Source organism: Erinaceus europaeus, chromosome 10, assembly GCF_950295315.1.
Source record: "Erinaceus europaeus chromosome 10, mEriEur2.1, whole genome shotgun sequence".
Taxonomy (NCBI): Eukaryota; Metazoa; Chordata; class Mammalia; order Eulipotyphla; family Erinaceidae; genus Erinaceus; species Erinaceus europaeus.
The window spans coordinates 50,982,549-50,997,910 of NC_080171.1; the positions used below are offsets into that span (position 1 = coordinate 50,982,549).

Genomic DNA, 15,362 nt, shown 5'->3' on the forward strand with positions numbered 1-15,362 from the left:
CCCACATGTTCAAATGCCTAGTTCAACTTCATGTCACAATTAACCCAAAAAGTTAAGATGAGGGGTTTTACCAGGTTTGACCTCCAATGCTACATAGTATTGCTACAGAACTGGGAGAAACGTGCTGTACTCTTTCTCTAAACAAGGTGGCATGGGAGCAGAACTGTGTACTTGTGCGGTCCCAACTCCCCCCCTCCAATGAAAAAAGGGTGCTTTGAGGTTTTTTTTTTCTTCTGCTTTTGAGATAAGAAATTTATTATGAAGAGAAATTCTCATGTCCTATGTCTGAATTAGACAGTTAGAATGTGGCAACTAACAGAATACTCAAACTGTAGTTACATGAGGTCAACGCATAACTGCTCATTCTTAGTCAGTTTTGAGTCGCTCTAAGCTTACTGAATTAAAATAAAATATGTGGTAATAAATTATAATACCTTAGGTGAAATGAACTTGAGGTGCCTTTATTATCCAGTTTAACTTTGCTTTAACATTTGAGTGTGTGAGCATGTGCACACATACTTCTCACCTCCAATTATATTGTCCAGAATGACCACAGAGGTGTGTGGATTATACAAACAGCAGATAATTTGTATATTATATAGTGTATATGAGTGTATCTATATGTATGCATATGAGGACAGGGAAATAAACTTTTATGAAGTCTGGGCAAGTCCAGAAGCTATGTTTAAATGTATTATTGGATACTGAGTCAACACCACTCAACAGAAATATAAATCTGCTATGCAGGCCCATAGAAATGGAAACTTAAAACCTCTGTCTCACATGAACTCTCTTCTTATCTGGATGACATGATCTGTTGTATTTAACTCTTCTACATTTTTTGTACTGCCATTTATAAATAGTAGGATGCTTAGAGTCTGAATTAAATGACATGTTTGAGACTAGACATTTTGAAAGTATAAATAGTTCTACAGCCCATTACTTAAAGCTTCTCTCTAGAAGATATGAAAACCATCATGGGCTCAGAAAAAACAAAAACAAAAAATCAATGTAAAACTCTAATGAACCATGCTTAAAAGAGTAAACATTTAAAAAGTACAAGCAAATGAAAGAAATAAAAACTAAGCAAACTGTTGCAAAGTAAAAGAAATCTAGTCATTTTAATCCCATTCAGTGTAAAACAAATCATCCATACTGGTCACGCAGACAGTTCCCTCTACATTCAAATTATTCACTTGAAGATAAGCTCCTACCAGACTCTTTAGGGGTTTAGCTAATTTACTGCACAGATATGGCACGTCTGTTGTAATAACAGGTAGGATGTATTGGGGTCGAACATTTATCAGAATTAGACTTCTTTTCTCAATTCACAGTGAGTTATGCTGCCTACATGACTCCCCTCTCTGAGTCAGCCATGCCCTCACAGGCCCCTAATGTGGCAGGCAAACAAAATTGACAGTCTCATCTTGTCAACAAGGGGTGATTCTCTTGAGAAGCCATTCAACTTTGCCAAGGAAGCAATGTATTAATGTGCCTGTCCCAGGAATGTTAATCATCTTCAAGCTTCCGACCTAACTTTGACGTGAACGAAATCACCAAATTTGTTTACTAAATGAATTGTAATATGCTAATAAGAAAGCATGACATATATGGAAAAGCCAAACAGATGGTTTGTTTACTCCACTTTGCAACTTTATAAATGTTGTAACTCTGAAGATGTTAGTGAGAATTATTGGTTTGTTGGCAGAAGCAAACGTGTCTTTCGCATACTAAATTCAGCGCTACAGTTAGAAAACAATTTGTCATTGCTGTGGAATGCATAAAAAATGTTAATGTGGTGATGGCTTTGGGGAAGGCAGATTGGTAGATGGAAAATGTGTACCTTGGATGCTCAGGTTAAGTGTAGGATTGATAACCAACAGCCCTGCTCCCTAGCCACTTTACTTCTGAGGGGTATCTGACACATCCTGGCTTCTCCAGTGTGCTGATTATTCAATAGGTACCTGTTGCACTGTAATGTGAGATGAGTGTTACACTGTGAATAGGACTGTGTTTTCACAACAGTTGGAAAATTTCTCAGTCAGCTCAGATGGTGTTCAGTTTACTATTACTGTAGAATAAGAAAAAGCAAAACTATAACTCTGGCATCATTTAAGGATTTGAGTAAGTCTCAGAAATAGTTGTGAGCCTTTTATTTAACACTAAATGAGCTAGTCATTAACATTTCTATTTCTTGTTTCATGGTCTGACTATTAAATATGAGTTTAAAATACATAATTTCAAAGTTATTGAGATACATTTTGTCTTAATATTAAATCCACTGTCATCAAAAAAGTTTTCTTTGCTAATGTGGATAAAAGAAACCATTTTTTCCTAATGCCTTTTTTTTTTCCCCAAAAAGAAATCCTTGTTGAGACTAGAGATTTAAAAATGGCTTCTGTCATTGAAATGGTTAATTTGATATTTTATAGAGATAATGTGTTGGGGGTTTAAGTTCCTTGAGGGAGGGAAGGGAATTAGTATTATCATTTAGGTATGCTTTATCTAGAATTTATTCTATGTTGAAAAGGGAACTACTTGAAGTATATGAACAAAGAAAATGGGCAAATTCTGATTTATATTGTTGGTTAAATTATTTTTTTCAGTGATATTAATAACATCCTTCCTTCCCTTCACCCAGTTCTTAGTTCTACAAACATATACTGAGACCACTACTTCTGATCTTGTGGGATTTCCTGGTGTATCACCACATAGTGCTGCTGTTCTTACCCATCTACAGAAGAGAATTGAGAGAGCAAAGTGGTCTAAGGAAACCACGAAGTTCATCTTGCTGCCCAAGGATCACTTTGGAGCAAGAGACATTAGTGGCCATCCCAGCCTGATACTTATATTTCATTTGAAATATCTCCTCATTCCTGACTAACAAAGAAAATTTCAATAAAGTACTTTTACTGGTTTAACAACAGTGAGCTCCTGGGATAACTCCTGTCAAAGTGCTATGCCTTTTCCAAGGAGAAAAGAAATCAGCAACTCAAATATAATTAACCTTGCAATCTCAATGTAAACTGCCACACACAGGAGCTCTGCAGTCTATTAGTGAAGTTATAATGGCCAAAAGGCAGAGCAAAATTGGTCAAAAAGTTGGCTGCTGCTGTCATATTTTTGGAATTATGATTAATGGCACTAATAATGTGGATGATTACTGATATGTGTATCTCCAGCAGTTTATCATATTGCTCTGGCTGCCTACGTCCACAATAAACAGGATGCTATCATTTACCTCTTTATTGAAGGCAATCCTTCTCTTGAAGGAGCGTATTCTAATTACTTCGTAATGTTTTATGTCTTAAACATTCTGCAGCTATGGACCTTGCCAACTGTTTTGTGTCTACCATTGATTAATTACTGAATGTTTAATCAAAATTTAGAACCTAATGTAGTCATTTATGAGCATGCTTCAGTGCCAAAGTAGTTAGGCTTTGCTCCCAAGTTTGGAGAGTGTTGGGTTCAAAATCAAATCCCAGCCTTGCATGAAGATCCAGGAATTTCACCTTGGGTGCTCTGAGGTTGCCAATTCCATCTCTGCTGATGAATGGAAGGCAATCTAACTACAGGATAAACAGCAACTTTACCTACCTTCCCCCACCTCTGGCTTCCCCTCTGGATTCCCCCCATTTCCTAATCAACAGAGTCCCACTGCTGGCTGCTTTGGAGAACAAGAAAGTCGTCTGAACACTCATCATAAGAACGAGTTTTGAAGTGGTTAAACAAGTGCAAAATAATTTGCTGGGATAAATACATAAGTTTTTTTTTTAATGTGGATTTTTATGGTACTGTCATACAACCATTCACCGTTGAAGTTAAGTGTTTTTTTAATACCATTACTGAACTGCTGAAATGGATGCTAATATAGCTTGGAGTGCTAATGTCAAGTCCTGGTAATAAAAAAGACAGACGGCTGAATGAAATAATTTCAAGTAAAAAATAGAACAAAAGTGCTCTCTCTCTTGCTCTCCACTTTTATTGAATTGGGACTGACTGAGCCAATTGCTTTAGAAGTCTGTAAAACACAATTACTAGTGAGCGCACTGACCCACCAGTGCCCCCTTAGTGACAGAGCAGACTAAAAAGGCAGCAGAGTTAGAGCAGCTTCTCTCAGCTGGTCATCAGACCTAAGAGGCTTCGTTCTGAGGGTCTGCTGTTCACATTGCCCAAATCTGTCTTCTTTTGCTTACACAGCCTTGCTACTTGTCAATATGATAAAGTGACTTTATACATCACTTTCTAAGATGAAGATGTCTTCTCTGGCAATTAAGGATGATCTGTCCTCTGATATTTTATTTATGTGTGTGTTTATATATAAACGCACACACATGGATGCATTTAGATTACAATGTTAGCATAATTTTTGAATGGTTGGTAATGATTCAGATTGATATATGCAATAGCAAAATTGAGGCATCATTTAACTGTGTTCAGTTAGAAACACTTGGCTTTTTTTTTTCCTAAGGTAAAGTCAAAATAATTAGAGCAAGCAAGAAAAAGAATTAAACTGGAAGTGGGTAACATTTTTTCCCCTAGTTAATAAAAGAAGTAATAAACTCCATAAAGTACTAGAGTTAAGATCACTAACACTTCAGCCATTACAGCTTTTTATCAGGAATTTACAACTTCTATTTTAATTCAAGAAGCTTGTATTGGAGCATAAAATCTAGTTTTTTTTTTCTTAAAGTGAAATTCTATATGACTGAAGAAAAACTGTCCTTTCTAAAAAGTATTCTTTTTAGTCTGCCTCCCTGTCTCTCTCTCTCCCCCCATACCCCATACACACACCTTCAGGCTTGAGAATCCAAGTTACTAAATACCCTTTTTATGGCATTATAATTTTTGGCAGATATAAACTGACACATTTATTTATCTGAAGCTTGTGGAAGTCTAAGGACAAAAGCATTAAATTATATGAGTCTTTTTTTAAAAAAAAATAAATGTCTTTTAAGCCAATCTTCAGAAGGATATTTCAACAGAGAAAGAAAAGTCTTCCTTTCTCTTTGCACAGAAAAAGATGATATATGGTAAGAGAGAGAACTGGTTAGAATTAGAAACTTTACATCTAAGACCAAACTAATCTTATCAGGTTTGATATATACAACTGTTTACATATGTGTACATGCTTACAATCTGCATGAAAAATACCTTACTTAAAAAAATATTTATCTACAAAATGATTATTGCAACTGAATAATTATGTTTGAAGAAGACTCACATAAAAAAAAGGTTATGGGGTCTGGGCAGTAGTGCAGCGGTTTAAGCACATGTGGTGTACAGCACAAGGACTCACCTAAGGATCCCGGTTCGAGCCCCCGGCTCCCCACCTGCAGGGGGTTTGCTTCACCAGTGGTGAAGCAGGTCTGCAGGTGTCTGTCTTTCTCTCCCCCTCTCTCTCTTCCCCTCCTCTCTCCATTTCTCTCTGTCCTATGCAACAACAACAATAACTACAACAATGGTAAAACAAGGGCAACAAAAGAGAAAAAAGTAGCCTCCAGGAGCAGTGGATTCATGGTACAGGCACCAAGGCCCAGCAAAAACCCTGGAGGCAAAAAAATAAAAAGGTTATACAGATAGTGGTAAACCAAAGGGAGGTGAAAATCAGAAGTCCATTCAAAATGGTGTCTCCATGAATGGTTTTCATGAATGATATGTAGTACATATATGCTGCTCTAAATGCTATCTTCACTTGAATTTTCAAAATGATGCTGGCCAGAGCAATAGCTTGTTCCCTCTTAAGGAAGGTAAAAATACGGAGTATATGTTAATCTTGTGTTCCCACGATGGAAGCTATGCAGACACAAGAGATTTAACTCCCACCAACAGGAATTTATAAAAAAGAAAAAAATATATATCTTTTGCATTACGAAAAGGAAATCACTTGTCTGCTGTTAAGCATTGTTGTCTATTTGGTAAGCAGTTTGGAAGACTGTGGAAGTGACTACAGTAGTTCTTGAGTGAAGGAGTGAAAGGTCAGCAGAGGCTTAAATGAGCTTGTCTTACATCCAGCTGGGCCAGCAGGAGGTCATTAGGAAGATCCGAGGCTCACTTTAGGCTTGACAGAGTCTCTCCCCATGATACAAGGAGACCGTTTTTTGTTCATTGCTCTTCTCCCAGTACATAAAAAGAGCCCCCGAGACAGGAATGACACTGAAGTTTATCTTACTTCCAAAGTTTTACTTGAGAAGGGCACAACTAGCAATTACTCAGAAGGGGGATTTATTTTGTTTGTTTGCCTTGATGGAAAGTAATGGAGATAAGTACAAAAGACCTATTGATCTGCTGGTTCTATTGTGAAACTAAACAGAGTAACAGAGGGGAAAAAAATCTTTTACTGCACTGAAGCCAGAGGACTTGCACTTTATTAAATAATTTTGGAAATGGGAGGTAGCAATTTGATTGGGTAGGGGAGACCCAAAAAAGGCAGGGAAGAGTAAAATGATTGACAACTAAAAATGTTCTTTTCTTGTACTTGGAGAGGATTAACACACTGTATTTGACAGCTAATTATATTAGGGCAAATAGACTAATAGTTATCTTGCATCAGTGTTAAATGGCTCATTTCTTGGAGGTATTGCCTAAGTGAAATCATGTATATTTACTGGAAATCTCTCTTCAGAAAAGTTCTCTACAAGTTTCCAAACATAGAGAATGATGGAAAAAGATGGATACTGCTCTGCTAAGAAGGTGCTATAACAGGAGGCAGGTAGCATGTTTTCACGTCTTCACCTCTGTTGTTAATGTATGCAGTGGCTCAGCAGAGGTAGTTCATGTTAATTTATTCCTGCACACCTGTACAGGGCTGGAAGTCAGGTAATCAGATAAGCAAAAACTATACATCTCTGCTTTTTTAGCTATGGCTACCCAGAGGCCCATATAGGAACAAATTTAGTTCTGGAGACATCAGCAAGTTTTAATAAACCAAATACAGATGTCTTACTCCATACAAATCAAGAAGTTTATATGCTTAAATCTGGACTGATTTAACTAGCAATCAAAGACAAGGTTCACACTTGGCACCAATGGCTGCCTCGTATTTGTTTATAAATCACCCTAAGCAAAAATTATTCTGTTTTCAAATTTATTCATGAATCACCTTTCCTGCACCTTGAAGATCAAACATATCTTTAAGGCAAACTCTGGCATTTAGAGATACTACTCTCAAAGGAAGAAAGGAATAAGACAATGACAGAAAATAAATACTTCTATGCAGATCATCTAGTTTCCGTGGACAAAATGTAAATTTCAATTGTGGAAGTTTTCCAAATTGCCAATCATTAAAATACACATAAACTGATTTTAATATGCTAGTGAATAAAAAGGAATTTTAAGGAACAGAGCAGAAATGCTTTTATTTTAAAGTTTGCTATAAATTACCAGAGTGATTTATAAATGAACTTCCCTCAGTGCTCCTGAATATAAAGGTTAAGAAATGGCCAAAGGTAAACTAAGTGTAGTTAATACTGTGATACTTCCTTCAGTTTTTTTTTTTCCTTTATGAAGACTCTAGGTTCTAGGACAGTTACTTAGAAATTCTTCTTTCCAGAAAATATTTTCTTTGTAAACTTCAAAACTAATATTAATCAGATTTTTGTTCCTTGATAGTATTTTAGTAGCAGAAAAATCAAGGCATACATAAACAACGGTGTTCAGACTTTTAGGTCTAACACTATACAACATTATTCGTGTACACTAAAGTACTCTAGCAATCATCTTAAAATATAGTTATTTGGACAGAAAATAATTTATATTTTAATTCTATGGTTCAAAAAAAACCCTGCTAACAGACATCTAGTAATCAGATTAGTTGTACTTTGTGTAGTTATAATATTTTTATCATTACTATGGAAAGATCCTCTTTCCTTTTAAATTTATTAAACTCTCATTCACTTGTGAATACATAGAAAAGAATGCTTAGAACATTAAAATATATATATAATTTTAAAAAACATGTCTTTTCCACAGTGCTTAGAATCTTCAGCCACCACAGATCTTGGTCTGCTTCTTTCTTCCTCTTTACTCCTTTTTTAAATATTTATTTAATTTCCCTTTTGTTGCTGTAGTTATTGTTGTTATTAATGTCATCATTGTTAGATAAGACAGAGAGAAATGGAGAGAGGAGGGGAAGGCATAGGGGGGAGAGAAAGATAGACACCTGCAGACCTGCTTCACCGCCTGCGAAGTGACTCCCCTGTAGGTGGGGAGCTGAGGCTCGAACCGGGATCCTTATGCAGGTCCTTGCGCTTCGTGCCATGTGTGCTTAACCTGCTGTGCTATCACCCAACTCCCCTCTTTACTCCTTTTTATAGCTATAGACAAAGGACATTCTTACAGTTCAAAATTTTTTCTTTCTTTTTTTTTTATTGTTGTAGTTATTATTGTTGTTGCCATTGTTAGATAGGACAGAGAGAAATGGAGAGAGGAGGGGAAGACAGAGAGGGGGAGAGAAAGATAGACACCTGCAGACCTGCTTCACCGCCTGTGAAGGGACTCCCCTGCAGGTGGGGAGCCAGGGGCTCGAACCGGGATCCTTCTGCCAGTCCTTGTGCTTTGCGCCACATGTGCTTAGGCCGCTGCGCTACCGCCCGACTCTCTTAAAAATTTTTCATACTGATCTTACAAAAATCTAGAAAGACCATAAGGAAAGGCCTGGAAATCTTTGTTAACTGATTGCTTTAATCTACAACACAGCATTTAATGTCTTTCCATATTCTTCTCATGATCATGTCATTCTGGAAATCTAAAATGCAACTCCATCAGGTTAGGAGAAGCCCAGGAAAACATGTGTATTGCTTCTGTGGTATATTCTAAGCCTGAAGAAAAGAAAGCTGCTTTTATAAACAGAAAGAAGAGAGCTACTCTGTTAGTTTTGTCACAGGCATCCTAGAAAGCCTGTCATCTTGCATACTTCAGCCCCTACTCAATCCTCTCTAATGCTTTATTTGTACAAGGAAGATACTAAGGAGTCAAGGATGGATGAATCTAGACTCTGGGGAAAGGAAGAAACTAGGCCTAAGGACAGCAGGATTAAAGCCAAGGAAAGGTTTTTATTTGGGAAGGTCTGTTGGTTCAGAGAAAGGTAAGAAGATTTGTCTTAGTTTCATAGTGAAATAAAGGGGGCTGGGGGAAAAGAAGGGACACACAATATTCCCAAGGGTCTCCTGCCTAATGCCATAAAATGTAAGAGAAGGACAATCTAAGATCAGAGACATGGTTCAAGAGACTTATTATTAAGGAGATGAAATTACAGATTGACATTAGTTGATAAATTACAATAAAAGTTAGAAGCAGGAGTACAATTATGTTTGCATCTACTCTGCTAAGCTGCAGGAAGCATTTGGTACCCCAAAGAGGTGTTTCTGGCTATTTGGTGGTAGCTAAACTTGCATCATATATTAACTGCAGGCACAGACTCAACAAGAATGAACCTTTTTCCTAAGGGAAAAAAAAAGTGTGTCAAAATTATAGCATCAGAATTTTTGTGAAATTTTTAATTTGGGGGTCAAAAGATTTGAGCATTTTTTCAAAAATAATAATATAAATTTTTTTTTCTGCATTTTTCTCAATTTGCTTTCTTCACTTTTAATGTGGGACTCCAGAATTATAAAGAGTAATCTGATGTGATACTTCACTAAAATTAGGTAAACCTTTTTATTATTTTATTAAATCACTTTATTGGGAGAAATGATTTATAACCCTGTTGTTGCCACATGTAAACAGTTTCTTATCTCCCTATGATAAGAGTCAGCTTACCACACCCTCTGGTTGTCTTCTGATGTTTACAATGTCCTGTTTATTATCTATTGCTATTTCCAGCTAGGCTGTTTTAGTTGTCCTAGACACTGGCCTAAACTTCTATGAGGCTGGTCAACCTCTAAATTTCCAAACTTTAGAATAAAATATTCTTCTTTTATCATTAAATGCTTCTTCAAACCATTCTCAACAGTACTTCCATATGTATTAGAATATACAAACACAAGTTCTTATACTTTCTGGGTGGTTTGAGGTACATGAAAGCACAAAACTTCATGGATTGCAGTTTTTTGGTCTTAAAGCCATTTAATCTAGTGTTATAACTTGCAGTATTTTTCAGAAAAACCAAGTAAAACTGTGATAGGAATTCATGCTATTAAGTTTAAATCTTGGCTTGTTTTCAAACATTCCATTCGATAAATATTTTATGTAGGTTTTCACAAGTCTTTTATTTTTGTTTTTTAAAAAAACAAGTGCATTAATTTCATGATCACCAGTGGATTATTTAAAATTTAAAAGAATAAATATTACTTTAACTTGGAAAGGGGCTAGGTATAGTAGTATTTTATTAAAGTGTAGCTATCTTATCACCTGCATTCTGGCACTTCCATTGGTATCTTGAAACTGAAAACAATTTTGTGGCCATTAGCTATTTTTGTAGAAAAGGGTAAATGAGAGAAGGGCCATACAGGTGGAATAAGGGAAATCCTTATTAAAATTTAGTAAGATTTCAAAGCCTATTTTGAGTTGTATAAAGACAACTATTTCTTTTTTTTCCCCAGAAATATTCTCTTCGTGAACGACTTTATTTGTATTTTGGTAGAAAATAAAGAATTTACTTTTACTTAAATATAATCTTTTAAGTATGAAGACAGTATTATAGAGATCTTCCATTACTTTTCAGTGGTACTTTTATAGTATATTACTTAGCCAAAACATTCCATCCAATTGATAAACTCTAAATTTTGAGTGATAACAGTTTGGAAAGCTCCTAAATTTGCTTTTCTTACATATATTATTATTATTATTAATTATTTTACTATGTAACACAATTTTCTCTACAAAAAATTTATAAAGTCAATGTAAAACTAAAAAAAACCCATCCAATATAATAGGAAGAGCTAAAGGGCCAGCCTATTATGTAAATGAATGCTAAAAAGCTTACCTCCACAAGTGCAGGATAATTGTGTTACCCTATCACTGTCCACCTTGATACATTCCATTTATATTACATTTTCTTTAGGATTGAAAAAGAACATTGTAGTTTTAGGACCAGCTGCTTCTGTTTAAGCCCAACTGTTTAAGAGCAGCAGCAACATAACTAAGATATGATATCATCTGAAGGTTGGACATAATATATTCTAACTGATCCTAAAAGTATATGCATGCTTTCCCTTCTGTGCATAATTCCCTCGATAGACTGTATTTTAAAGATGTGTTCAAAGACACTGTGAAATTAAAATAGAGAAATCCATGCTGCCATAACATTTCCCCATATTTGCAATTACTTGGGTCCCATTTTCTTTTGATATTTTCATAACACGTAAAGAATTTAAGGACACACTAAATACTCATGTAAGAATGATAACATTTCTGGTTATACCTACGGAGATGCAGGCTGTCTCGATGTCCTGGACCTATGGTTCTTTCCATCCGTAAATTTCTGTTTCTATATTGGATAAATATGTGTGTATGAAGATAATATATTGATTTAATCAAAAAGCCACAAGGCAAAGCAGAAATATATATTTATATATATATATTGAACAGAAGCTGCAGCTTCTGAGTGAAGGTTCATGGGAAAGCAGGGAACTGTGTACATAGTTAACTTATTCACACCTAGATGCATGAAAAAACATAACACACATATACACATACACAGAGCACAGAGAGAAAAGAGCGTGCATTATTGGGTAAGATGGCATATGATTTTGCATGCTTAATCACAACAACAAGCACCAACTGCAACAATCCTTCATGAGCATGGAAGCTTGGTTACCACGTAGTCACTGGACAATCTTTACAGTGCATCAAAAACATCTATGTGGGATTTTCTTAAAATGCTAAACCCAGCATGACTGAAACTGGCACCCTCCACCACCCCCTCCCCAGCAGGAGCAGCCAATGGAGATTTACTGACCTGTCTCTGCTTCTCCGAGAAGGGAAGGCAGCATTGCAGCCAGCCACCGTGCACACATGCATCTCTTTTAAGTGAACATTCCTGTAGTGAAGCTTTACACTGTAGGAGCTTTTGAAACTCTTCTTGCACACATAACAGATTTTGGGGTCTGGACTAGAACACAGGTCACCTTCTGGGGAGAACTTTTGAGGGCTTCCATAATTCAGAGACGAAGCAAAACTTTCATGCAGGGCTGCCATGCTGGCTCCACCACCATTATACAGTCCATACTGGCTCATGTAAAACATGTCATAAGTGGGATCTGTAAATTCTTCCTTCACCTTGATGACATCCTGGTGAGAGGGCTCACTGTGGTTCTCATCAGGCCTCTCACTGCTCATCAGCACTTTTTCACTCACTTCACTGTGCAAATGCTCATCCCCTTCCATGGACTCCTCACCTAGTTTGGGTTCTGAAGATTCAGACTCATTCTCATAGTCCCGTTCTGGCTCTTGGTCTTCAGAAGTCATGCTGTCAGCCCTTCTTATTTCAGTCCTTGAAATGCATCGGGCTCTGCTATGCTTAGAAAAGTCCTTCACAGACATGCCTGGACTCATCTCCTCTTGGGAGTGACAATGATTGTCATGGCTCATGTCATTGACCACAGCTCCACTATCATTGGGGTCATCATCTTCATCATCAAACTCATCAGCAGTGTCAATAATTTCCTTCTCAATCTTCACAGGCATACTGGACTTCCTGGGCTTCTTCTTGGGTGCTAGCTCCATACTGGGTTCATGAGTAGCCATCATCACTATTGGTGCTGCTTGCTCAGGGGGTGGTGGGGGATGTTGCTCTATAGTACCACTGGTTGGAATGATGGGACTGGTCGGGAGGGAGGTTGGAGGACTCACCATTTCCCCAGGAGTGAGTAAACTTCTATAAAATGGAGGAACCGGCTGGACAGTCTTTAGCCCAGAAAACACCAGCTGGCTAGGGAGAGGATTCTGTAAGACAGGGTCTAGTGGGGGAGTGGTAAAACCCATTGGGGGGCGGCCAGGACTCGTGAGAGTGAGATTTGACTTTGTACTTGCTATGACAGGGGTGGCAGCTCCTGATGTGGCTCGAATCAAATCTTTGTCTCGGTTATTCCTTAGCATAGGCATATGAAGGCGAGGGTTAGGGTTTGCACTATGGCGATTTCGGCTTCGGAGGGAGCTAAAGACCATATTGCACCCTTCAATGGTGCATCGATGTTTGATCTTCAGATGGACAGCATTATAATGAATTTTGAGAGTACCCTTGTCATAGAATGTCTTCCCACATGCATTACAGAATACTCTTCCTTTCCTAGAGGCTGACCCCATCCTTCTCATTCGGTGAATTCGGAATGAGCTTTTTGGGTGTTCAGTTTTGGTCAGATCACTGACTGGGGCAGAATTCTGAATAGGGGACACACAGGCTGGCTCGGTTTTAGGCTCCACATTAGTAATGCTGGTCAGGGCATTTCTATTGGGTGTCTGGTCATTCTTGTAAGGTGTGGGAGACACTTCAGATTCGCTGCTCTCATTATATTCATTCTGGGTTGAAAGGCTCGGTTCCCGCAGCCTCAGTCCTGGTTGGTCTAAGAGCAACCCATTGGGAGGCAGCCCTAGCAGTGGGGCTGAGACTGGGTTTATGTACTGGAATGGAAGCAGAAATGCAAGACTGTTTGGGATGTTTTCAAAGTGATGAATGCTGGAAGGGTTGCTGTTCTCTAGGTGAGCAAGAAGGCTGGGACTCCTGGTGCGATTATTGCTCTCAATGAAAGTCCTTATATCGGAGTCTGTCTTTGAAGATGGTACAGCTACGGCCTGCCCTTCTTTTTCCTGAATTGCCATCAGTTCCACAATGGATTTGGTTTCTCCAAACCGTAGAAACTGCTGAAGGGTGATGATTTCCTCTTCTCGAGACATGATGGCCCAGCGGTCCAGCACCTTGCCAGCAGCATCCTAGAGGCCATATGAAAGAAACAACAAAGACAAACACAAAAACTTATTGATTGTGCATAATTATTCAGTGTAACTGAGGTGCTCTGTCTGCTCAAGAAACACAAAGAGAGAGCAGAAAACAACATGCAAGCACTGTTAATAAAAGTCGACCCACAAGGCAAACTTTTTCTGCCATGCAAATGTAATAATTAGAGTCACAGTTAGAGAAACAGATTGAGTTTAATAATGTCAAAGCAAACAAAATGTAGACCACTGGGGCTCTGAGAGCTACAATGCCTTTGCTACAGTTATTTTAACAATGGTCTATATACTATGCAACTGTTTAACACATATTAGTCTACGATGTGCAATTCTTGCTGTGTAACCAGTCAAATTGGAAAAAAAAAAGTGCCTTAATCATCATTAAATAGTGACACAATACGAAGAACTTAAATACATTTTGTGAAATTAACTTATTTAACTCAAGCAGATATGACACTGGTGATGAAACTTCTCTTAAATAGGTGTTAGTATGTGAATTTCTGAACCAACAAGAGGAACCACCCCTCTCATCTCCCATTTGAAGGCTGCATTTTTTTTTCTTTTAAAAAGTGGGTGTTTTGCTTGAGGTCCTGATTCCCACACATGAATGCCTTCATTTTTAGCTTGAAGAAATGAAATAAAACTTTTCTTTTGTGCCTCAAAAAAAAAAAAAGATTTTTAAAAAGAAGTATTGTCTCATAGCAAGTGATTTTATAGAGTAAGGAAAAACAATCAATGCACTTTTCTTAAAAATTGATGATAACCCTGCAATTCAGAGTTTAATTTATACTTAACGTATGGTATTATTATAAATGACAGCTATAGATATTCAGAAAGTAAACACGTGATGGATTTAGATAGAATAAATGTGTAAAAATGCTGTCTGTTAACATCCTCCTCTGATGGCAAAGGAAGTCTACAGAGAATACACATCAGTAATCACCAGACTATGTGTTGTTAAATATACATTAAAAAGCATTTCACACTTTCATTTTTGCTAGTAACTATGAGATTTGCCTGGAGGTAGGACTTAAAAATCCTGCTATGTAACATCAGGCAGTCCACTTCAGCATGGATGAGGGGAACTTATTCAAGCACTGAAATAATGACTCCGTCATTTTTCTAAGGTTCTATTTCTTCACACCAGGATGGGACACATCGCAACCTTTTGCAAACGATACTTGTCCTACCACAACTATGAATTTAAGAAAGCACAAGGTATTCTAAAACAAAAGATACTTATAAGGAGAAAAATCAGTTTTACAATGGAGAAAGCTAGCAACATCTTGTTGACAAAGCAATTAAAGTTCACTTCACCATATACTTCTGAGAAGGGTACATAACCCTTTGTGATATTCTTGCCAAAATTTGTGATCGCAATCTTATTATGTGAAAAACGCCAGATAAATCAAAATTAAGAGGCCATTCTACAAAAGGATGACTGGTATTCTTCAAAATTTTAAGACAAAAGA

General features: G+C 37.3%; 1 protein-coding gene across 3 annotated transcripts in view; it reads right to left on the reverse strand.

Annotated features, from left to right (window-relative positions):
* BNC2 (basonuclin zinc finger protein 2) overlaps positions 1-15,362 on the reverse strand; it is a 340,444-nt gene that overhangs the window by 14,705 nt on the left and 310,377 nt on the right. For 2 of the 3 annotated variants that reach the window (XM_060199604.1, XM_060199605.1), the window contains 2 exons: positions 11,900-13,869; positions 11,363-11,428 (listed from right to left, as the gene is read on the reverse strand). In XM_060199604.1, the coding sequence (XP_060055587.1) occupies positions 11,363-11,428; positions 11,900-13,869 (2,036 nt within the window). The remainder of the gene's footprint in view (positions 1-11,362; positions 11,429-11,899; positions 13,870-15,362) is intronic. The other variant, XM_060199606.1, reaches the window with a different exon arrangement.